Source organism: Phyllostomus discolor, chromosome 12, assembly GCF_004126475.2.
Source record: "Phyllostomus discolor isolate MPI-MPIP mPhyDis1 chromosome 12, mPhyDis1.pri.v3, whole genome shotgun sequence".
NCBI lineage: Eukaryota > Metazoa > Chordata > Mammalia > Chiroptera > Phyllostomidae > Phyllostomus > Phyllostomus discolor.
The window spans coordinates 43,829,812-43,854,804 of NC_040914.2; the positions used below are offsets into that span (position 1 = coordinate 43,829,812).

The following is a 24,993-nucleotide window of genomic DNA, read 5'->3' on the forward strand; positions in this document are numbered from 1 at the left end:
GAATGTTCTCCTTTGCTTCCTTTCCCCTCAGCCCATTCCCTGCCATCTCTGATACTTGGATCATTAAAACATGATACATATTCTTTCTAAATAATGATGAAAGAGTACCCAGGGAGAGTGACTAATAATATTGGGATACCTTGACAGTTTGGGGTTAATTTTAATAAAAGAAAGAATTGGGGAACGGATATCTAAGACTCCGCACTTATGTAACAGCGCCGACTTTTTTCTTTGTCTGGTTGGGATCTCCACTCTTGTTTTTTGTTTGTTTTTTTCAAGAACTTCACTAGGAGGTGGAAGACATTACCTTTCTGTTTGTCTCCTAGAGAGAAATTTTGTTTTCTCGGCGAGACCTTTTCCTTCTTTCATTTTTCAGACCCAGTAAGTCTGCAGGGTCCTGCCTGGGGAGAGGCACATGTTCGGGTGATGAGTCCCCCCTCCCACACCCACGCACATGCCTACCCCCCGCTGCTACGCCCGGGCGAGATGGTGCCAGGAGGTGGCTGTGGATGAAGATCTGTCTGTCGAGGCAAACACTAAGCCATAAAGACTTGACTTGAAGCCTCGATTGGTTTAACTCATTAAAATGCCTCATGCTAAATCATTGAATAGAATATTTTTGTGATTAAAAAGGGGCCAAAAATGGAGGTTTGATTTGGGCAGAGAACCCTCTAGAAATGTCCCTGGCCATAACTCTCCAACCTGAGAGCTTGTTCCCTTGTTTGGGAAAGATGGCCTTGAGCGTAAGACCCAGTCACTTCGGGTGGTCAGTCAACTCGAAAGCAATCGTCAGCACAAATACAGAAGGGGGCAGGAACTTCACTTGGGTATGAGGTGCCCCACTCTCAGATATGCCGCCATAGGCTTAGATGAGTTTCTCCAGTTATTCCTGAGATAGAAAGTCCCCGTTAACTATTTCTCTGGGAGTAAGTACGGTACCTCTGTGGATCCCAGTTGGATCGAAGATGACCTGGGACCATCGTTTTTGCTTTAAAACTTCTCAGGGACGGAACTGCCAGAGAGCGGGTACCCAGGCAGAGTGGTTTCTGAGGGGAGGGTCCATTTTTGCTTTTCTCTAAGAGACGGATAACGTCTGAAACCCGACTTAAACGTGTTGTGTTTAAAAAGGCGTGGATCGTGGTGGAAGGTGCCGAGTCACTGATGAGGATTGGCTGCCTAGAGAAGATGCCAGTGGCTAAGACCAAGAGTGCTGGTCACAGCCCTGGCTGGCGCATAGCTCAGTGGATTGAGCGCGGGCTGCAAACCAAAGTGTCGCAGGTTCGATTCCCAGTCAGGGCACATGCCTGGGTTGTAGGCCATGACCCCCAGCAATCACACACTGATGTTCCTCCCTCTCTCTCTCTCTCTCTCTCTCTTTCTCCTTCCCTTCCCTCTCTAAAAATAAATAAATAAAATCTTTAAAAAGAGAAAAAAGAGCGCTGGTCACCTAGGATGCATCCGGCCGGTGGATTTTACGGGCAGAACTCCAGGAATAGAGCCAGCGGGGTTGAAGCTGACCTGCCCTCCAACACCTGGGCTGGGGGAGGAAGGGAGTAAAGGGGGCGGGAGCTGGTTGGGGACCCGGGGGGTAAGAGGAACCGTGGCCCAGCTGCACAGCAGGGCAGAAAGCGGCCCGATGCACCCCAAAGCTCGGTGGTGGCAGCATGTGGGATTTTGGCGACTTGACTCGTGGCTTTTATAGAGATGGGAGTTTCCAGAAACAGAGCTGAGCGTGAAGAAGGTGTGAAGTTGTCTTCTAGGCCCCTTCTCTTAAAGGCTGTCACGGAGTCTTTCCATTTAGAAAGAAGGAAACAAAAAATGATATTCTGTAGGGGCACCCCCTTCGTGTCCTGGAAAATGACTCCCTTTCCTGCTGGCGTGGGGTAAGTGGGCCATCGCTGTGTATTTTATCCACCTACTGGATGCTTCCTTGGTCAGATCAAAACATACGTGAGATTTCATGGAACAGCTTGGGACCAGTGCTATTTCTTAAACACGGATTTTCCTAGAAAATTCTGTTTGAGTCGTGGGCAATAATGTCTGCGAGGGCCATTGCTATTACATTTACTAACGAGTTTGGATTAGAACCGTACTAGAATCTGTAAAAGCAACATTCAGCTCTGTTTTAACCAGGTGACTGTATTCCACAGAACCATTATTTTTATCCCACCGACAGTGCACGGCGTTGACTGGATTTTCCTTGTTTGTGCTGGATTATTTTTCTGCTCCTTAGGTGGGGTTGGATTTTCAACAGCATGTCACACAGGCCTGTGTGTCTTTGTTTGTGTTGAAGGGGTTTGTTTCTTTAGAAGCCGCCAGCTGAGGATACGGTCTCTCTGTGATTATGAGTCCGGTCAGACCGCCGGGGGCACAGGTCATGGACATGGTGGTAAGTGACATTTGGTTCAGGAGAAGCTGTCACACGGGCCGGGTGACGGGGGCCCTCGGGAAGAGCACAAGGCAGCATGGAATCGGGGAAGCCCTGTCTGAAGGGATTGCCGAGTGGCCGGCGTTCATTCCAGCCCGCCACGTCCTTGCCGCTTTCTGCGTTTCATTAAACGTGCCGTCGGGATGGACTCGCAGGCGTGAAGTGAGGAGTGCGATGTCGGATGCCTCGTTATCCTCTCCCGAACATCAATGAATCCGATCTTCCCTTCCGTCGAGTGACTCTCAGAGACACAGTGCGTCACACGACAGCCTTTGTCTCCAGCGAGCTTGTGGCCCAGCCGGGGAGACAAAGGGACCAAAGTCACCCCAGGTGTCGCTGGGGCAGAGGTGTGGATAGAGAGGACGGCGTTCTCCGTGGGATGGGGGAGGCCGGCGTGGCGTCTGTAACGTAGGAGAGACCGAGTCACCGCTTCTAGGGGTGCAGTTCAGCCCTCTGACCTTTGGGGGGCGCTGCACATGATGTGGGTGGAGCGGAACAGGGTCTTGTCCCCCCGGAGACAGCTGGAGAGTCTAGAGATTTGGAAAGCGACTCCCTCGACCCTGTGCTCCATTGTAGTTCGTGCCCGGCGGTCTGCTGCTCGCTCAGCTCTGTCTGATGGACAGAGCGCGCTCACTGTGCGGACAGAGGGGTGTTCCTTACATTTACGGGGTGTGTGTGGGGGTGGCTTCATTTTAAAGTACCCCCTCCCCTGCCGACGGCCCTCCTCCTTCACAAAGCAGAGGGCACGGTCCTCGTTTTCACAAGAGCGAAAGCGTATTTTGACGTCTTCTTTGAAAGCTTTTGATAATTTGTTTGGCTGAGTGCCCAGGAAAAGCAGGAACGTGACTCGAACAACCACAGTGGGGCCCAGGGACCCCTTTGTGCTGGGGAGAGACTGGGACGGGGCACGAAGAGCGGGCCTTGCGAGCAGACACTTATTTTTACTTGAAGGCCGGTCTTTAGGCTGGAGGGACGTGTGGGGAGCCTCTCCGTATAAAGGAAATACTCCCTGAAACAGAAGTTGTTTTTTTTTTTATAGTGATGCTTTTTTTTTTACAGCGTGAAACAGTGTATAAAATACAGGCTGTGAATGCATAATGACATTAAGTCCAGGTAGTAATTTTTTTAAGTTTATTTTAAAGTGTTTTGATATTCAGTCACTTTGCTCAATATTTTATTTTATTTTATTTTATTTTTAAAAATATTTTATTTATTTTTAGAGAGGGAAGGGAGGGAGAAAGAGAGAGAGAGAGAGAGAGAGAGAGAGAGAGTGCGATATCAATGTGCGGTTGCTGGGGACCTGGCCCACAACCCAGGCATGTACCCTGACTGGGAATTGAACCTGCGATGCTTTGGTTCGCAGCCCTCGCTCAATCCACTGAGCTACGCCAGCCAGGGCCCAGAGAGTAATTTTTATGGCAACAATTTATGATGCATTTTTGTGGTTTGTTAAAGGTGAAAAAGTCCTTGGCATATATATTGCAGTTTTCAAAAAAAATTTAGTAATATAAATTTTCAGTGTAGAAGGAGACAGATAGGCTTCTAAAGGACTAGTAGAATATGGATACCAAAACATCAAAGATAACAGAGTAAAGGAAGACTGTAACAGCATGAACCAAATGGTGAAATTCTAAATAAAATATTCATAAATGGAACTTAGCAGATTTTTTTCTTTGTAGGTGACCAAGGGTGGCTTTTCCTAGGGAGGAAGAAACAGTTTAAACTTTAGTCATGATTAGGTTAAAATCCAATCTTTAACAGTTTGTAAAATTGTCTCAATAGTTGTCAGGAAGGCATGTGGTAAAATTTAACAGAAAATACTAGTAAATAATGTTTTTTTTACCATACCAGGACTATAAAGAAAAAAAAACCTCTTAATGAATATTATCAACCAGCATCATACTTCTTGTTAAAATATCCTATTGAAATGAGGAAGAGAATTTAAGTTTTAAACCGGAATACCTAGCCAATGCAATAAGATAAGATAAAGCAATAAGTGATACAAAGGAAGAGAGAAAACTATAATTATTTGAAGAAACTCTGATGAATCTAAAAATTTCAAAAAGTGAAAATAATATGTAATAATTATACATTTTAATCTTTCCAATATGCTATAATGTTATATGGAATAATAAAATAATGAAAAACAATGAAATTAGAATAGTATGTAATAATGGTTATGTTTTTTATATATTATTGTTATATGTAACATTATTGCATATAATAATTACATATAATAATTATTATATACTATTATTTTACTTTTATTACATATAATAATAAGTTATAATAATAGTAGTAAAATAAAATAATAACACGTAAAGGGGCCCCCTTTCTTCATGCGTTCAGTGCATGTGCACAGCACAGCTCCTTCTGTCCATCGGGGAAAGCAGAGCACTCCTGCAGAGAGGGAGGGAGAGAGAGAGGAGGCCGCCCCTGCCCGGGACATGCTCTGTGCTCCTGCTCACGTACTTCCGGTTTCCGGGTTTTGTTTATTCCCATTCCCGTCTTCTCCTGCATCGTTGGCCAGAACGGGGTCCCCTGGCCCCCTGAGAATGCGAGGGAGGCTGGGAAAGTGGCCGCAAGGTTGCTGTGTTGAATTACGAGTCACTGCCTGTCACCCTGTGAGCAAAGGAGACAGGGCGTGGATATCAGCCCCAAATCCTTTGTGTTTGACACCCGTGGAAGGGCCCAAGTTGAGGTAGGCCAAGCAGGCGGGCCCAGATCACCGGCTCTTGGGCGACACGAATCGGTGGCGTCTACTTCAAGTGTAAGCCCGTGCTCCTGGCTGTTATGCGGGGCACTTTACGAGGGACACTGTGGTCGCTGAAAGCCATGTACGGCGGCAATTCCGTGATGAAGCTGTGAGCCTTGGGGCAGACAGGACCCCTCAGGCACTTCCTCGTGTCCCACGACCTGAAGTAAAAGAGGAACTTTCCTCACTTACCACACCTGATGGAAGAAATCGTCTCCGTTCCTGGAAGGCGAAGCTTTGCCCTAGGTGTTTGGGGGAAAAGAGAAACACTGGAGCTTTCTCATAATTTACCTCTGTCTGCACACCGAGCCCACAGCGATCGGAAGGGACAGCCTGGACTGGGTGTCCGAGGACGCTGCCCAGATCGTGGCCGAGGCGTCTGTCCCTGGGAAACTGAGTTACCGGAGGAAGTGTGGGGCCGCCCTCCTGCCGCAGGGCCCCGGAGAGCCCGGCCACGGACAGCCGGGGGTCGCACACATTCCTGGGGCTCCCTGCCTCCCCGTCCTCCCCTTCCGCCGGGTCCCTGCTTTGCGTTTCTCCCCTGTCCGTCTCTCCCTCGCTCGCTCCTCCCTTGGCACGACGGGGGCTGCAGCGCGGCTCCGTGTCTGGCCCCTGCGAGGCAGTGGCGGTGCGGTGGGCCCTCTGCCCTGGCCGGAGGGGTCTGCTTCCCGATCCCTGGACGTCCTGCCCCATCCGTGGCCGGGCCTGTCCACACGAGTCAGGGAAGGGCCACGGGGCACCTGTCACCACTCGGAGCAGGGTCGGGACCCCCGCTGGAGGACGCCACCCAAGGTCAGCGTTTACACATTTCCCCAGGGTGGGTGCAGGGGGCGGGGTGTGAGGAGACTCCTCGTGGCTTCTCAGAGCACGGTCTCGTGTCACAACATCCAGGCCTTGGCTGGAACTTATCCTAGTGGATTTCTGTTTGTGGGTTTTTTTTGTCTTCTCTTCTGATCCAGTTCGTTTTAGTGAAGGCAAACCCTCGTCTCCCACACGTCCGCTGTTCTCGGGGAGGAGGAGACCGAAAGGATAGTTCTGCTGGGCCGGCCGTGTAAGGGCAGAGGAGCGGGTCCCCCTCCCGGGCCGGCCTTGGGGGGCAGCACCCCATCCGGCAGACCCAGACCCCCCGGGTCTCCACAAGTGTCCGCCCCGTGTCTTCGGGGGTCCTCAGGCGTGGGGGACAGGCCCTATGCGGTATTCCCGTCTGTCGTTCCCCTGAAGCAAAGTGTGTCTTCTGCTTCCCTTCCCCGACTCACCGCCCGGGGGACTGCAAGAGCCCCCTTCCTTGCCTTCATCTGAAGCAGGCAGTGCCCGGGGGGGGCGGGTGGGGGGGGCTGGCCCTTCCCTCACTGCCTGGCATGGGGACGTGGGGACAGCTGCGCTCTGCTCTCCGGGAGCTGCGGTCTCAGTGGGCAGAAACGGCTTGTTGGCTCATTATCAACATTGTCGCCCTTCCCTTGGTCACCCGCTGGGCTCCTTGTTGGGGGCACGAAAAGGTGTGAATCCCAACAGGCAGGGCCTGACTCTGGGCGGCTGGGGAAGGACGGACGGGCTGGGGTGGTTGGCAGGAAGCAAAAGGAGAGAAATGATCTGTGTGTCCCGCGGAACTTCCGGAAAGGAGGGGCCCTGGGGACGGACCTCGGGGTGGGGAGTGCCGCGTGTTGGGTTTTCCGGGGGGCAGAGTCTGAGGGGAGGTGAGCATTTAGCACGTTTATTTGGGAGCTCCTTTGGGACGGCATCCTCGGGAGGGAGGGGTGGGTGCAGGGTGGATGGAGGGCGAGTGTGAGCTGTGAACGCAGACCTGAACACAGCCCGCACCCACCGCACTGGGAGCTGGGGAGCGGGTGGCCCGGGTGGGACTGAGCCTGTCCCGGCCCGGGACGGGGGCTGCCCTGGGTGAGAACACTCCCTTGGTGGGGGCCTCCTCGCTTCATGGATGGGGACCCCGGGCAGCCCTCTGCCACCACAGGGAGGCAGGCGTAAGCCAGCGTGTGTGCACAGCCAGCATGGGACCCACAGGGACACGTCGGAGGCCTTGGCAAGAGGCAGAAGGTGGAGGTGGTGCCTGCCAAAGGAAAGACGTGGGACTTCGTGGGTGTTAGGAACCCACAGACTCGTTCGGGCAGGGAGCAGGTGTGACCGACGGGAAATGATGTTTCACGGTGACGTGTCTGACTTAGACACTCAGGGCGCGCTGCGGCCGAAGGGAAGGTAGGCAGGCGGCTGTGGACAGTCACTCGTGAGGGTGAGGACTGTGGGCAGTGGCCAGAACGAGCTCGCCTCCAAGCCCTCTGTCTCCAGGTGGACTGTGTAGCTTTTCCTCCTGGTGCTTTTTTTTTTTCTTTTTTTTCTTTTTTTACCATCTGCAAAAATGGTAAGCCTGGACGTCCCTTCCCATCTCTAACAGCGAGGGTGTCTATGTTAAAGTTCTTTCTTTATTCGGGTTCCTTGAGTGTGTCCCTGGGAACAGTGGTGAAGGCCAGTTTAGTGCAGAACCAGACTGTGGACGCTTGGCTTCCAGTGTTTGTCTGACGATTGGCTCCTCCCCTCTCGAGGCTTCCCCGACCCCCCTATTTCCACACAGAGTTCGAGGCCAATGGATTATGGATTCAGGCTGCACCCGAATCATGCAGCAGCTATCACAAGCTGGAGGGTTTTGTTTTTGAGTCAATGACAACATATCCGGTAACTCGACCCAGCCCCGCTCTGGAGGGAACTAGCTTTCCTTACGGCACGGATGGAGGGCGCGCCTCTCCCTAAGCTTCTGCCGCGATACCGGTGAGGACAGGGTTGGCGCCGGCCGGGAAGAAGGCGGCCAGTGCGCGCCCTGACGCATCGAGGGCTTGGTGTCACGGCTCGAATGCAACAGCCCACATGTGGAAATGAGGCAGTGAGCGGAGGAGGAAAGTGCACCCCTCAGGGCTCCGACCCCTTCTCCCTCAAACACCCTCGAAAAGAACTGTTCCCGCACCGGAGAAATTCTGACTCCTCGATCCGTGGGCTGCGGGTGCGGCTTCTTCTCCAGACCCACTTGTTGTTGAAAGTCTGACCTCGAGCCCTGGCTGGCGTAGCTCAGTGGATTGAGCTCGAGCTGTGAACCAAAGTGTCGCAGGTTCGATTTCCAGCCAGGGTACATGCCTGGGTTGCAGGTCATGACCCCCAGCAACCACACATCGATGTCTCTCTCTCTCTCTCTCTCTCTCTTTCTCCCTCCGTTCACGCTCTAAAAATAAATAAATAAAATCTTTAAAAACAGAAAGCCTGACCTCTATGCCGTGCTTATTAACAATTATCCAGTCACGCACTCAGGTCGTGACTGTTTTCTCGAAGCACCCCTGTCGGTCGGACGCCACGCTATGTGCTGGAGGGGCCTGAGCAGGTGGACCCACGGCAGGTCCCGGAGTTTGCCGAGCTCACAGTCCAGGCGACAAGATGGGCGTTAGTCTAACGATCACATGGTCCGCTCTTCCGTGACCGAGTCCGGCCAGGTCCCTCTGAGGAAGTGACGACCGGAAGGTGAAAGAGAACTCAGTGGACCGAGGGAGCTAGGGAGGTTGGCGGGTAGCCTTGAGTCTCACTGACGAATGCAGCTTCAAGGTCATTACGATTTTGGCATCTTACATTCTTATGGGCAAAAGACAAAAGCTAATACACAAGGCCTCAACCAAGCGTGGGAGGTCATCCAGTGGGTTAGACGCAGAGCCAGCTTTGTGCTGGCCTTGAAGCTCGGTCTCGGATGACAGGCCGAGGGGCAGGGCTGGGCTGGGAGCCTGGCTGGCCGCCTGCCGCGGGGCAGCGGTCTCCGGGGCTCCCGGTCCAGGTGGATCAAACACGGGAGGGGCCCCACCGAGCATAAACCCGGAGGTGTTCGTGATGGTGTTCTTGGACGGCGACTGTTTTCCAACCTGTTTGGGTCCCTTCCAAGGAGGGGAGCAGCTGTCCCAGGAGACTCACTGGGCATGGTGTGGGGGCTGTGAGCGGCGGGAAAGCACATATGGGGGCCTCGGGCTGTGGGGCGGCATCTTGAACACTCGCACAGAGGCAAGACAGCAGAGGCGCCCGGCTCTCGCTGGGACTGTTTTCTGTCTGGCCTCCCGACCTCCTCCTCCGCCCTCGCCCAGTTCCCGGGGGTGAGGCATTCCCCCGCGGTGTCCGGTGGAGGAGGCAAAGTCGACCCACTTCCACCCACAACATCTGGGTCAAGTACCGGCCTCGAATAGATCGCTCCTTGTATAAGGAGTACGGATCCACAATAGTATCTCACAATAACGGTCTCACGAGACCTGTGAGAAGATTCCACGTCGTGACACCACCGTTTATCCTAAAGGGGTCAAGGAGGACTATTTAGGAGGTAATTTATTGCAGGAAACACATATGTATTAAACAACTTTCGTTTTGGCTCTTGATGAAATTAAAGACGACGTTGAACGTGTGAACAACAAAATGAGATGGAAAGGGGGCTTGAAAAGCTCATTAAGTGCACGATTAAGTTAAATGCAGTATTGGTTAACATGGTTATATTCTACATCCATATGTATGTTGTTTTTTTTTTTTTCCCCACTTATTTTTCCAAGAAAACTTTTGGCTTGGCTGTCACCTTCGTGACCCCATTTCCCGCAGTTACTTCCGCCGTGGCTCTGTAACAGAACTCCCGTGGTACTGTGGACGTTTTCTGCATTTGCCCTAATACCGTGGCCGCTGGCCACCCGTGTGTGTAGCAAGCACTTTAACGTTGTTGGTGTGCACTTAAGATGCATTTATGGGGGCAGATAAAAATCTGACTCGGACAACACACTCTGTGGAAGGTGCCCCATTCCTCCGGTTGCTCGACATACAGCCCGCTTGAGTTCCTACGAATATTCCGCCTCCGTCCCCGTAAATTATAGAGACTTCTTGCTCCCGTGCTCACGCATCCAGACTCAGCTCTGGTGACGGGTCCCCGGCCAACACGGTGACCTCTGAGGCTGCGGGAGCTTGTTCTTCCTTGCTCTCTGAGCACTTCGGGGCTGCTTGCGAGTGAGCCCGAGGTTCCCTTTAGCTTCCAGATAGATTCATCTTTGGGAGGGCTGAGTAAGTTGGGATCCGTGAACGTCGCTGAAAGAGGAGGTGAGTTGTAACCTTGCTAACCCCTGACAAACTCAGGGAAACTGAACGGACCCATGCAAGGGCATCGCCACCTCCCCTGGAGACTGTCCTGCCATGTTTCCGTCCAGACGTGCAGAGTGTGTCGTGAGCCCTTGCAGACTTAGTGCCCCCAGGCTCAGGTGGACAGAACGCCCCCCCGTGTTCTCTCTTCACCTGGGGTGACACGCGCCCGGCACCGGGAGCCTGCGGCGGCCGGCCGGTCCCAGACGCACGGGCGCGAGGGGGAAACGGCGCGCTGGCTTCTCCCGTCCCCCACGCTCCCAGCTGTCAGGTGCTGTTTCTCGTGGGAGTTCGTTTCAAGGTTCTGCCCCTGAAATGTGGTCTGGGTCGTAATATTCTTGACGTGTTGTTGGCACAACACCCGTGTTTTTCTACGTGAAATGGCTAACCGTGGATGGAAGTAAATCACTAAGAATAGTCAAAGAAGGATTTTTAAAAAAAAAAACTTGATAGGGTTTGACTTGAAAGTCCGTGCTTCTCATTTTCTTGGAGGGCCCACTGTGGGTTGTCAGCTACGGATGCTCTGAATAGGGTCCGAGGTGCGTGGATGGTGAATGCTTCTCAAGGCTGTTTTGTGGTTCCTGATGTTGGGTCAGAGGGGACAGGAGGTGGGTTCTGTAGGAGTCGCCTCGTCGTGATGCCGTTGAGTGTGGCTCTGGGGAAGGCGGACTCCCCCCCTTTCGGGCAACTGCCTACCCCCAGGAACTCTCCCTGGGCACCTCCGCCAAGACGTGCCTCCTTCTTTTTTTTTTTTTTTTTGCTTTAATTCGAGACATCGAAAGAAAAAGAAATAAGTGGAGGCTGTTCCGACAGCCTCACATGGTCGTGTTTGGGTCACCATATTCATCACTATTTTTCACGTCTGTGGTTTAAGGTGTTTCTTGGGTTGGGGTCTGCCAGGCAGAGCTGAGGTGAGGACTCGTGGTCGGGTGATTTACTCAGGACGTGGTTTTAGGGGAACCCAATTGGGGCGTGGGAGGCGCACAGCTCGGCTGGGATCTCAGGGGAGTCCCAGCCCCGGCCCCACCCCTCAGAAGCTCCGGAGGGTCCGTCACTCTGCTGTTTGTCCTGCCTCCGCTTTGAAATCTATTAGCATAAAGGTGTCTCCCGTCCTCTTTCCTCAGTGTCTGCAGAATGCAAAAGCCATGTCCCACATTTCACTCTCGGGATTGATTTATGGTGATTTGTCTCCCTGCTTTTTCCAGTGCCCTTGCCAAAGGATTTATCAACGTCGTTATTCTGTATAACAGACTCAGTTTTAGATTTGCTGATTCCCTTTCTCCTGTGTTTGTTTCCTGTTTCATAATTGTCGTCATTTATGTGGTGTTCATTCCTCTTGACTTGGAGAAGCCTTGGCTGTCATCATTTGAAAACTCTTCATAGCATTTGTGGGAGATAAAAAAAAAAAAAAAGAACAAGAGGTCTAACCAAATTCCGATCTGGGAGTTTGTGAGTGTGGGTGAGGGGCGGGTGTGAATGAGGGGCCACTCACACCTGGGCTCAGCTCCCAGGTACGGGGACGGGGATGGGCAGGACCACCCCCAGGGGCAAGGTGCTTTCTCGGAAGACCCCCTGCACCCTCCTGCCCTCAGGCTCGGGGCAGCCGGGCCGGCTCCTCCTGGTCTGCACTCTCTACTCCCCTCCCGGAGGAGCTGTCAGACCGTGAGGGTTCTCAGGGCTGCTCTGGCGGTTGCCGTGGGGAGCAGGACTTGGCACACGTGTTTGTGTCAAGAAATAGTGAGAAAGAAGGTGAGACTGGACGAGATGGATGGGGTGTGGTGTGAGCCCTCGGAAAACGGGGCCGGAGGCTGAGGCAGACCAGGTCCCGGGCTAGCCTGGAGGTGTCCCTGGGGACTGGCGAAGGGCTTTAAGATGGTGGCATGTCACCAAGACCCTGTGGGCCAGGGAAGGGTGGGCGGACCCCGAGAGTTCTCTGATCCTCAGGGTAATAATGGCTGGGACAGATGCACTTTTCCAGGAGAGGGGGGAAGGGGCTGAAGAAGGGGGGTGGGGATAGGACACATTTGTCAAAGTGTCTGGCCCACAGCTTCAGAAATGTTGGAGTTCGATGTGTCCTGGTTGAGCTGAGTTCTTGAACCCGTGCGACAGCCTGAGCGACACTGTTACATCATCTCCCCAGGTCACTAAACATGTTTTGTGTGTGGTTGTTAAAGGCAGTATGAACCCGAAAGAAAGTATTTACTGTTAACGAAACCTGGGACGCTGTGCCCTCCTTCGGTCGCCTCTGTGGACGTTTATTTGACGTTTGGGAAGTAAGATCCCAGAAGACGGTATTTTCTTTTGGGTGGTTTTTAATATCGAGCAGCTAATGTGGCGTTTCCAATAAGTGACCTTCTGCGTGAAATCTGTGTTTAATTACTGACGTTTCTGCAAGGCTGGCAGGACCGCACGGCTCATTATGAGTCACGGATTTAGGGACTTGTCGGGGACACATTTCGTGATTTGATTTGTGCACGGGGGTCGAAGAACGGCAAGATGTCCCCGAGTGTTTGTGGGCTTGTGACCACACGTCTTCGTGCAACAGCCGTGGCGCTCACCAGCCCTGTGGCACAGTGAGTAAGCGATGTCTTCTCTGCGGCTCTCTCATCCAGAACGTTCTGTCGCTAGAACTTCACGCAGGAAAACGAGGTTTCCTAAGAGACTGTTAATCCTGACAGTTTCAACCAAGCACTCGGGAAGCGTGCTGCTTCTCCGGAGGTGTGCTCATAGGTTTCCCGTTGGTGTTTTTGTCTGCTTTAAAAAACACACTAAAACACCAGAACTTTAGGGGGGTGTTTCATTGTGTGAAGTGAGCGTGTTTGTTGTATGAAGTTGGGAAACGTACATGAGCAAACCAAGGTGGTGGAACCACACTGCAGTTCTGTCGCAGCTGGACAGCGGCGAGGAGCCTGCGTGGGGACCCCTCACGGGCTGTGACACAGGACACTGGCAGGGCTGGGTGGGGGGAGGGTGCTGTCCGAGCTCCGGGCAGAGTTGCTGTGTTTCCTGGACAGCCCTGGTCTCCCAAGCGAGGTGCCTCCCTCCCTCGGGCCCCTGGCGTCTGCTGCTCCGGCTCACTGAGGGCTGACGCAGCCTCACCGGCCCTCGCAGCCTCAGCCGCCTGCTGCTCGTCACCTCAGGGGGCCCGTGTCCACCTCCTGGGGCACCCAGCCTTGACCGTCCCAGCCCGAGGTATAATTTTGGGTGGGAAAACCAACAGATGTGCTCAGGGCTGGGACTGTCGGTCAAGAACGCCAATTCCTCATGAAATAATTGATAAAATCAAATCCTTTTGAAAAACAGGCGTGTAGCTCTGCGTGCCAATGGTCAGAACATGGGAAGTGAGAGGCTTCGTTGGCACACCGAAGGAGTGCTGTGGTCCTCTGTCCCAGCAGCGGGGCTGTTCCAGCCAGGGCCGGACGCCCCTGGGGAACCGACCGGGCTCCCTTGCCAGGTGCGGCGTGTGGCTGGGGCCCTCGTCCCTGAGGCCCATCGGGAGGAAACTCGGGCTTTGTCTGGGATCCGGCAGAAAGGGGTTCTGCCCGGCCCCTCTCCCCCACACCTGGGGCAGCATTTTGCTTGACTCAGGCTGGGGGGAATGGGTATACAGAGGTTTCCAAAAACATCTAACCTCATCCGGTTGTGATAACCTGGAATTTAAATAATGACTTAAGACAGCTCATGGAGATGTTTGGCAGGGGACAGTTGGGGACAGTGAATTGACTGATACCTGTCATCCTATTATACTGTCACTAGACTTCAGACCTGGAGCTGGCTAAAGTGGGAGGGGCTTCCCATGGGACCCTCACCACTGGAGAGTATAGGCCCCGCCCCCTCCCCACAGCCCTTACTCCCTCCTGACATTGGAGGACACGGGTTGTATGAAATTACAATAATTATTTTATTGTAACCTTAAACCGTGTCCCCCGATTCCAAGTCTGATCAGTTGGCTGCTTCCTCATTTGAAAAGGCAGAAACATGCATCCGTGGGATTCTGTCAGCTTAGGGAGCTCCGTCCAGCCTCTGTGTATCAGGGGTCTGGGTGGAGCACCGAAGCCGCAGAGCTCAGCAGAGCAGCTCCCAGATGGGGCGGCGGGATCCGGGTTCAGACAGCTCCCAGCAGGCCGTGGGGCCGGGCCAAAACCAACAAGAGGAAATGCAGTGGTGATGCATGTTAATCTCGCAGAAGTGAAAGCAGGAGGGAGCTGACTCGACTGTCGTTTTGGAAAAAGGCATTTATTGTGAAGAGCAATAATAATAGCGTCTACTCACCGAAACCTCCCCTCATTCCATCGATGGAGATGCTGTGTGAGTCGATCGAGGTTTACATGTGGTTTTACTTTGGGGTAAAGGCTACCACCTTCGTTTTATCGTGGAGTGTCAGACCATTGAAAAAACGTGCCTGGAGGCACACAGTACTATGTGATGTGGCTTCCATAGTGAGATGTGGTACATGGTGACTGCAGGTGGGAGGGAGGAGGGAGGGAAGGAAAGAAGGAAGGAAGGAAGGAAGGAAGGACACTTAGATTTCATGAAAAGGAACCTGGATCCTAGGGGATGTGTGGTCTCCTATTGTCAGACACAGAACTGTATTCTTGCCGCTACATTTTAAGATGAAAAATGCAAGCTCACATGCGTGCAGAGAGAGAGAGAATATTCATGGGATTGCTGGGCAGGCGAAGGCAGGGGGCAGTCCGAGGAGGCTGGAGAGGGCTCTCCTGGTGGAGAGCTCGGACTCGCCGCCCCCCGCTCTAGAAGGCGGGACTCGGGGAGCAGGCTGTGTGTGCTGCAGGGCAGAACCCACGAGCGTGATGTTCAGAATTGACTCGGAGACTCGTTATCCTGCTCCCAGGGAGGGTTTTTCTTTCTTTTTCTTATCGTTTGTGTTACTATGAAGCTGTTGCATCAGAGGGAAGGGAGAAGAACCGGGTAGGAGTCCAGCATGTTCTTTGCTAGTCGTCGGAGAAAGAAGGAGGTGTGAGAGCGGTGGAGGAGGCTCCAAAGCAAGCTGCACCGTCCTCAAGGCCAAGGACAGGAGGGAAACGGGAGGGCTCCTCTGAGGTGCCACTTCCTCACTGATCCAGCCAGAAATACCAAGTGTCTGCATTTATAGCATGCCCATTTTAGTTACTTAGAATAAAGATAGATATGTATTTTTTGGAGGCGGGGTAAGTAAAGGTGGAGAAGTTATAGAAAGAAACCTGACTCGCACTGTAGACCGAACAGATGGGAGGGTAAAAATAAATTAAAACGACATTGCAGAGGACTCTCCACTTTCGCTGTAAAACATATACGACGATGGTTTTCAACTTTTCACATCCCACCTATCGGCGTATCGAGTGACAGCGTGAAAAATCCGTTGCAGCTGTGTGTGTCTTAAAGGTGTACCTCCGCGGTGTGGACTTACCCGCCTAAAGAGTCCCGACGAATGTATTAAACTGCCCGCTGGACTCTTTGTGAATCCAAACTTTATGCCGTGTTACGGGCAGGACGCGGGCGTGTACCTGGCGACGCTGGCTGCAGAGAACCGAAGCGAACGGCGGTCTAATTGCAAGAGCAAATAGTCTGGGTTTAATTAGCCCTTATTCCCAATGACAGATTTGATAAGTTGCCAGCTCCTTATCCTCGTCTTTTGCTCGACTGTTCCCGAAATATTGCCTCTCCCCGGGGCTGCTCGTGGAGCTATAAATAGGGAGCTTGGCAAGAGTCCACAGAACCCACTGTCTGCCGAGACCGGGGTGAAAATTATTGGAAAGGCCCCTCCTTGCCTGTGGTCATTATTCCATTTCACGTTTGAAGGTCCTTTGTACAGATCCGCCTCTTCATTTATTTATTTATTTTTTTGGTCTGGATGAGGTAAGTGGGCCTAAGCAAGCCCGTGCAGTATTGAGTTCAGTCGCCGGCTGTGTGCCGGCATTGCCTTCTTAAAAAGCTCCCGTTCCCCTGCGTGCAACGTACCTGCTCACTCCAGCCTGACCTGGGCTCTGCTGCGGGCCAGGAGAAGGAGGTTCCTGTTTGTTTGCTTGCCCGTTTGCACGTGCAGGAGTAAAGCCTTTGCTTTAACGGAAATGTTTCCATGATGCCGAGAAATAGCCACAGACACAGAAGACGTTAAAATCGCCCGGAGTCCTTCCCCGTAGAGGCCGCACCCCGCTGACATTTTAATTAACCATTGGCCACTCGCTTCCTTCTCTGTGCACGTACCTGTGAACATGCATTGGAAACACAGGTCCTGGCTGGGTGGCCCGGTGGGTGAGAGCGTCCTCTCGATGCGTCAAGGTTGCAGGTTCAATCCCCGGTCAGGGCACCGATGAGAAGCAACCAATGAAGGCATCAGTAAGTGGAACAACAAATCGATGTTTCTCTCTCTCAAATCAATAAATGAAAAAATAATTAAACAACAAGGTAGGCATCTGTGGTGCTTTAATGACTGCCTTTTACCCACTCCCCCCACCAAAAAAAATTAAAGAAATTTCAAAAACCATCAAAGTTCAGATTCAACAAACATCCATGATAGTATCACGTGCCTTCATCGATGTAACGATTCTGTCCTAATTGTTTCAGGTACTTTGAGGGGCTGGAGGGAGGAAGACATTCCGTTGGCGTGCCTGGGTGTCTTTCCCTAACACCTTCCGCTCCTGGTCCCGCGTCCTCCCTCCTCAGGGGTAGGGACAGTTCAGTGTGACGCCCTCCAGCCGGTGGGCTTGCGTGTTTGCGCCGGGTTCCTGCGTGTGTGGTCACCCGCCGGCACCTCTCTCTGCAGGCGAAGGGACAGAAGACAGTCAGTGTGTTTTTACGTGACCGTGGCTCATTGCCCTGATCTCTTCCTTCGTGGTTTCTGCCCGTCCTGTATCTACCCTGTCATTCTTCTAGTGTTGTATGGTTTGGGCATTTTTCATATCAAGTATCCAATAGATCTGGAATTCATTGTAATGCATTTTGTGAAGACGTTATCTATTACTTTTTAAAAAAAAATCATCCCTCGCCCCGCGTGCGGCCCCACACTGCATCCTGACACTGGGGTCTGCGCTTTTAAATCCAGCTCCGCGGGCCACTGTCACCGGGCCAACCCCACACTCGTCTAATTGAGGCAATTTCCCTCATTTCCGTTCTCCTGCAGTTTTTCTTCTTGGCTCTGGGAGGCATTCACTCCACCAGATGAACTTTACAATCACGCTGTTGGTTCCAGAAAAACTCCCCTTGGGGTTTTGGTTGGAGCTGCTGTAAATCTATAGATGAATTTGGAGAGAATTAACATTTTACGGGGGTTGGTCTACCCACTTAGGATGAAGGCCCCTTCCACCCCCGTCTCCCCATCCCCGGATTATTGATGCCTTAGGTCCCTTCGTAAAGCTTTGTGACTTTGAATAGTAAACATCCCTTGCGATGCATCTTCACCTGTACCTGCGTGTACCTACACACGTGTTGACCTCGGAACTTCCCTTTCGTCTTTTTCCCTGGGGAATGCTGGTGGGCGTCAGGGGTGGCGTGTCCAGGAAACATATTAAACCAGACCCCGCTCACAAAGCACCCTTCCCTATTTTCCTGGACCCCTGGCGTGTTATTGACCTTGTAGCCCTGGCATGGAGGCCCTCAGGAGGTGCCACAGACCCTTCTGCGAAAGGGTTTGCTTGGAGGTGACCCCAGGCTGGCGGCCGGCACCACAGAATTTCAGGGCTGAGAACTCGTTAGGTACAAGCTGGGACCTCGCTGTGTAAGTTATAAAAAAATAAATAAATAGATAAAATAATAATAATGGACATTACTGCTATGTAGGCAGTTTATTTAAGTTTTGGGATGCTAGAATTTCACTTAAAATTGAGCTTAGAAGCCGTCTGGACAAAACCTTTGTCAGGTGGGAAGGCCTCACACGCCCCGATTTTCCCTGTAAACCCACCCGGTGCACCGCCCTTGTGAATGCAGCCGTTCCAAAAAAGCAAAGCGTTTCGTAGGCGACTGCGGTCTCGGGGAGCCGCTCGGAGTGAGACCCTGGGAAAGCCGGGGGAGGTCGGGGGCGTGTCTGCACCCGAGTCTGTACTGTGCATTGTATGTGGGTTTTCTGTGTCCTAGACCTCGAGGAACACCCGGGCGGATGAAGACAAAGACGGCAACTGGGACGCCTGGGGCGACTGGAGCGACTGCTCGCGGACGTGCGGCGGGGGCGCGTCCTACTCGCTGCGGCGGTGCCTGACCGGGCGGTAAGCGAGGGGGCTGTGGTCCCCGCTGCTCCGGGGGGGGGGGGGGGGGGGGGGGGGGGGGGGGGGGGGCGGGGCGCGGGGGGTGGGCGGGGCGAGGGCAGACAGCCGCCTGGCGAGGACCCATGATGGGTGTGCGGTCTGCTGCCTGAGTGTTCCTTTGCACGGGTGTGGCCACACTCATCGCCACGGGCTCCCCGCCCGTGGGAGCCAGAGGCCTGGAGGGAGGGTCGGCCCAGCATGACCTTCGGCCCGGCCAGTGGTCCGAAGTCACCCCGACTTGGGTCCCTTGAAGGAGAGGTTTCCTGCTAGGAGAGTGGACCTGGGGAGGCCCCACTTGAGCATCTCCGTGGCCTCCGAATGGGGGGGTTTCCTGAATAATTTGCCCTTAATGGTGAGACTCGGGTGGGGAAGGTGTGTCATTCATTCGTTGGTTGTGTAAAAAATAGTGTGCCCTCGCTTCTGTGTGAAGGAGTTAGAGGACTGTATTCAGGACTATGGGAACGATTACACGTATCCTATGGTCTTGCAACCGACATGCTACATGTCCGTCAGGTCTCTCACTGACTTTTACAGTCAGGTGAGCTTTCCCCGGGGGATCTTTCTCACCCCAGGGAAGCTGCTGTCCTTCTGCTGAGCGGCGGGTCTCCGTGTGGGTGTGAACTTGACGCCTGCTCTTCCTGACGGGGACCGGCCCCTCGGCTAGTCCCGCCTCCTCTGCACCTGTCCGCACCGGACAGCCGGGCAACAGGCGAGGAGAAGCAGGAGGCGAGTTGGTTCTGCCTGAGCAGGCTGCGGTGTGCAGGATCCGAGGCGCTCAGGGTGTTAACGTCGGCTCCTTCCAGTGCGACCACTCTGAGAAACTTTCCCGAGACACCCCCCCCTCCCCCCCAATCCTGCCCAGTCTGCTGCCTGCACGCCCCTGAGATGCGCCCTTCGCAGCCCCTCCCTGGGGTGTGCGGCCCTTTGCTCAGCTCTCGGACAGCTGGGCAGACTCCCAGCTTCTCCCCGCTTGCGTCTGCTTACCCCTCGAGGCTAACTTGTTCCCCAGGCAAGCCCCTGTGGGCTGTCCTGCATGGGGCCCACATTCATCTCGTTCTCCTGCATCGTGAAACAATCTCTGAGTCCCGGGGCCCACAGCACCTCCATGTCCATGGCCCCTGCGGCTTACGGGTCAGCCCTCCCCTTCCTCGGGGGCGGGCGAGACCGCAGCCTCTGCAGGACACACGCCCTCATCTTCCTCTCGGTTGGGGGCTAGCCGCTGGAGGCCCCCTCCCTCCCCGTTCTCGGTGGGGTGCCCCCAGCGGTGGGATCCCAGCATCGCTGTTGCAGAGAAGTCTTCCGAAGTCCTTCCGCTGCCTGAGACCCCAACTCCAGACCCTCTTGGTACCCGGATGTGGGTGAGGAGTTGGACAGCCCTGAATTCGACTCACACAGAGCCGGCCCCACTGATGGGTCCAGCCCAGGGGCGCACAACAGAGAAGGGTGTGACGAAGTGACAAGTAATTAAAAATGGCATCCAGGACTGGGCAGCCCCGATGCAGAAGTCTTCTGGGCCGAGGGATTGAAGCCGGTCGGTTGTGAAGGAGACGGCGGTGGGGCAGGGGCGTGCACGGCCAGGCGCCGGAGCAGGAGAGACGAGGGAGAAAGAAAGCGGAGCGGGCCGGGCCGGGGGAGAAGGCAGGGCCCCCGAGTCTGATCCTCAGACTTGCGTGTTTCGGAGACAGGTGAAGACGGGCCCAGAAAGCGTATTTGGGAATGACAAAGCGTCGTCCGGTTTTCATCCGGTTGAGAAAGGACCAGAAGAAGAGCACAAAGAAGACCCAATGGTGTTCCGAGTCGGCGCCCCTGAAGCAGCTCTCCCTGACCGTTCCCACGTTTCCCAGGGCTTGGGTTGTGTTCGGAGTGTGCTCACGCATGACCGTAGCCTGCGTTGTGAAGCTGGCGCTGAGGTCTTCGAGCCCCCCAGTCTGCCCCTTCCCCCTTGCCATTCCACTTGGACAATGTCTGAGACTAGAAAACTTCCTAAACCATTTTTTTTTTTAAATAGTGAGACGATAAATAGTATGTCCTGTGGCGGTATGCACCGTGCGGGAAGTGCGGGATGATCGCAGACCTGTGGACACTCCCTCCTTCTCTGTCTCCGGGAAGGAACGGGGGCGGTCCCATCATTTTTTCTGCATTAACCGTTAAAGTGGATGATTTCAAAGTAAGGGCAGCAGGTGTGTTCATAACTCCCTCTTTCCTGCTTCCCACCTTCGCGGCGACCCCTGGCCTCGGGCACCCAGTCTCCTGCGAAGAACTTGCAGCGTGATTTAGGACGTCCTTCGAGGTAACTGAGAAAGAAGCCTACTTTTCCTTAGAAAGCTTATCGGGTCTTTCATCCTCCGGCAGCCTGGAGACTTATTAAGTCTTCATAAACATTGAGTTCTCGTGGTTGATTTTTCTTGGCAGAGGAACACGGAGGTGCTTCCACGTAAAGCCAAACAGAAAGCTGTCCCAGAGCTTTCGGAAGCACTCTGGTGCCTTTCGGGGCTTTCTCTTTTTATCAGTGTGCTCCTTTACCTCTGCGGTTCGGGAAGGCGGGTGAATGCAGCTATTTTGCTCACTTAGTTCTCCATGGACAGAGCTATTTCAGAATCTGATCATGCCTGAATGCAGTCAGCTCTCTTGCACGGCACCCTGTCCACCTGCCAACCCGGCTCTTTCTCCTGCAGGACTTTGTAAGTTGAGACAGCCTGGCCAGGCGCCAACCACGGGGAACACGGGTTTAAGTGAACTACTATTTTTACAAAATTAATACATTTTTTTTATTCTTTAAAAGACATGCTTCTCCGTTTTTAAGACGCTAGTTTTTGAGTCGATCTATCATCGGGCGCATGTAATAAATTATAGTGCTGTAAACTCCAGCGGAATTTTATTCGTGTTTTTAATGTACCCTCATGTGGAATCAACATGTGTTTTTTATATATTCCTAAACGTACAGCTTCAAAAACCTTCAGTTTCAGGGTGTGATGAATGTTGTACGGCACAGAGAATACATAATTGTGACGTGATGTTCTCGCGTTTTCATATCCTCTCGATGACCATTAGCTCTTGCGGGTCATAATCAGAGTGAAATTAAAAATTTGGAAATGATATTTCTGCAGCTCCGTTGCTTGGAGCCAAAGGAATTTTTTTCCAGAGTAAGCTGGCAGGCTCCTGCTCCGGGAGTTAGGACTCCAGTGTCCTTCCCTTTCAGATAGCCTGCGTTTCCTTTTATGCCGGTTTTGGAAAGTGGCCACGTGCGTTCACACTAAGCCGTGACCCGGGCGTGGAACCCATCCGTGGGCTCTGTGAGTGCCGGCGTGGACAAGGCGGAGTGGAGTGTTTGAAGCGTCAGCCAGGTGGCTGGGTTAAAAAATCTTATTACTGAGTTGTTAAGGGACTTGAGAGAATGCATCTTTTTAAAAAAAAAAAAAATCCTTATCTGAGGATGTTCACTGATTTGAGAGAGAGAGAGAAACATTGACTGGTTGCTCCCCATACATACCCGGACTAGGGATCGAACCTGCAGAGCGCTGACTGGGAATCAAATTCACAACGTTTCGGTGAATGGGACGATGCCCCAAGCACCCGAGCCACCTGGCCAGGGCTCCGTGAATCTTCATATCCCCTGGTCTATAGTAGCTTCACCGTGAGAGGTAGTTCTAGAAGGAGTGAGTCCAGACTGGTACTTTATATTTGGAGGATTCACGAAATAAAAGGGCCTCTTTCAATATCACTCTGCCACAGCTGCCGTGGCGTTTATACTGGAGATACACGTACACGCTAGGGTTAGATTTGCAGGCTCCCCCCTCAAGATGCAAGGTACTGCCACACGACTGGGACACGGGGGACGGTGGTGGGTGTAGCCCACCACCCCGAGGTCCACACGGCAGGGCGGAAAGGCAGCCATAAGCCGGCTTTGGCAGATATGTCCTTTTCTTTGAGTTTTTTTTTAGATTTTATTTATTTATTTTTTAGAGAGGGAAAGGAGGGAGATAAAGAGAGAGAGAGAGAGAGAGAGAGAGAGAGACATCCATGTGCAGTTGCTGGGGGTCATGGCCTGCAACCCAGGCCTGTACCCTGACTGGGGATCGAACCTGCGACACTTTGGTGTGCAACTAGCGCTCAATCCACTGAGCTACGCCAGCCAGGGCTCTTTTCTTTGAGTGTTAACTTTCTTTTTACAAAAGCAGTTTTGTTTTTCCACGTAAATAGCTAGGAGGAAGCAGTCGCTGAATGTGCCTCTGAAAAATCACTTCTGAAGTTCTCAGACGCTTTTCAAGGAAAGGCCACTCTTGGAAGTCCCCACACTGTTTGCGTTCCCGTGTTTAGGGCGATTCGAGCGGCCCCTCGCCTGGTGCCTCTGTAATGGGCCGGCCCCCCTTGAAACGAGAATCAAAAGCTTTTTAGGGTTATAAGTCATCGTGATACAAAAAGCTTTTGGCTATCACTTCCCGAATCTATTAGCTGCTTTCCTCGGCTGGGGCTCGTCCAAAGTAAGCAGAGCGCTGAAAACCGCCCTTTCACTGGTTCTGTAGTTTATTTTCTCCTTTCATGCACACGGAGAGAGCACAGTGAAAGTGAGCCACGGGCCTCGGGCTGTTGCCCAGGGCAGGGCGGCCACGTGCCTTTGACCAAGAGAAGGGCTTCTCTGCCCTCACACAGTGGTCCGGCCGGGCTCCCAGTGCAGTGCTAGTGTGGTGTTCAAAACTGGGTGTAGCTTCATGGAAGGTTGAAGAGGTTTTTAAACAGTATACCTATGACAAGTCACAGAGACGGAATGCACACCGTTGGAGAAGGCTAAGACCGGGCCAACTGATTGAGATCACCTAGGAAACTACTCTTTTTTTTTTTAAGATTTAATTTATTCATTTTTAGAGAGCGGGGAACGGAGGGAGAAAGAGAGGGAGAGACACATCAAGGTGTGGTTGCCTCTCATGCGCCCCCTACTGAGGACCTGGCCCACAACCTGGGGATGTGCCCTGACTGGGAATCGAACCGGCGACCCTTTGGTTCACAGGCTGGCGCTCAACCCCCTGAGCCCCACCAGCCGGGGCTAGGGAGATGTTTGAACCGTGAGTGAGGAGAATGCGCTGAGAGGGAGCACACGGTTGGACACCTTGTCTGTGCCCCAGTTCGGAACTGGCCCTGTTGTTGGGGTCACGCGTTCAGAGGGAGCTGTCGTGCTGTTCTCCCTGCTCTGAACCTTCTGTCTCCCGCATGTCTCCCAAACAGCAGACGGGAGGAGGCTAGGGACAGACGTGTTGCGGCAGGGACGGAAAGGAAGCCGGGGACGGTGTGAGAGGTGAAGGGAGAAGGGTGAGGCTGCGGGAGGCAAAAAGGGCCCCAGACAGTAAAACACAAAACGACCATTGTGGGAGAGGAAACTGGGTCACGGCGAGGGCTCCGTCAGCAGGAGGTTTCCCGGGAGCACGAGAGAAGGTCAGGACCATGAGACGTGTCTAAGGGAAGACTGGAGACCCTGGGCCGTGGGAGAGAACCCTACCTCAAAAACCACGGGCTTCTTGTTTTTGGAGCGAGAGCTGTCCTCAAAATCATCCCCTTGAGAGTCACTCGTGGGCCCACGGATGAAAACCTTGAGCATCCCCGTCAAGAGGGCTCGCTGCTTTCGGTCAACGCCGATGGAAAGAAACACCAGTGGGTAGATACACTGCACTTTTCACTTCAAATGCTAAAACACACGCACAACGACAACAGTGTTCAGGCATCAGAAGGAAACACAGGCACAGAATCATGAAACCAGGACCCCTCTCTGGTCTTCATGGCAAAGGCCGGCGAAGCCTGGCTACAGGTCTGGAAGAACCCGGAGGTTCAGTGACATGCCCGCCACGTGCCCTGCTTAGAGCAACCACTGAAAAGTACGAGGCCAACTAGGAGTTGGAGGTTGGCATGTGGGAAGGTCCTATTACAAAATGACAGGTGGCCATACTGATACGGGAAGTCCCCGGGAGTCCCCAGCCACCATGGGTTAGTGCCTGCAGTGAGGGTGGAAGAGAAATTGTCCTCTGCGGGTGGCTTTCCCCTTCTTTTTCATAGAAAAAAAAAGTACACACACACACACACACACACACACACACACTACCCATGCATGCCGGTGGGTGGGTGGACCCCAAGGTGAGGACAGCGTGTGAATAACAGCAGGACACCAATGGGGGACAGAGAGAAGGAGGGCAGAGCAGCCGGGGAGCACAGGTGCAGGACCCAGGGACACAGAGAGCGGTGTAAGGGGGGTTGCCGAGGGAAGAGGGGTGCTGGGTGGAGGGGGGCCGAGCTGCGGGCGGGGGACATTGGGTCAACTGTAATAGTGTAAACAGTAAAATATAATTAAAAAATAAAAGAATCCACTCTCTATTTCAAGTTGCTCTACTTTGAAGCTTTGTAGCCTCCTGACGCATGAAAGGGATTTCCTAGAATTTAAGCTT

General features: G+C 53.2%; 1 protein-coding gene across 2 annotated transcripts in view; it reads left to right on the forward strand.

Moving 5' to 3' along the window:
- The window catches only part of ADAMTSL3 (ADAMTS like 3), a 137,785-nt gene that overhangs the window by 26,955 nt on the left and 85,837 nt on the right, over positions 1–24,993 (forward strand). For both annotated transcript variants that reach the window (XM_036013173.1, XM_036013174.1), the window contains exon 3: positions 18,399–18,526. In XM_036013173.1, the coding sequence (XP_035869066.1) occupies positions 18,399–18,526 (128 nt within the window). The remainder of the gene's footprint in view (positions 1–18,398; positions 18,527–24,993) is intronic.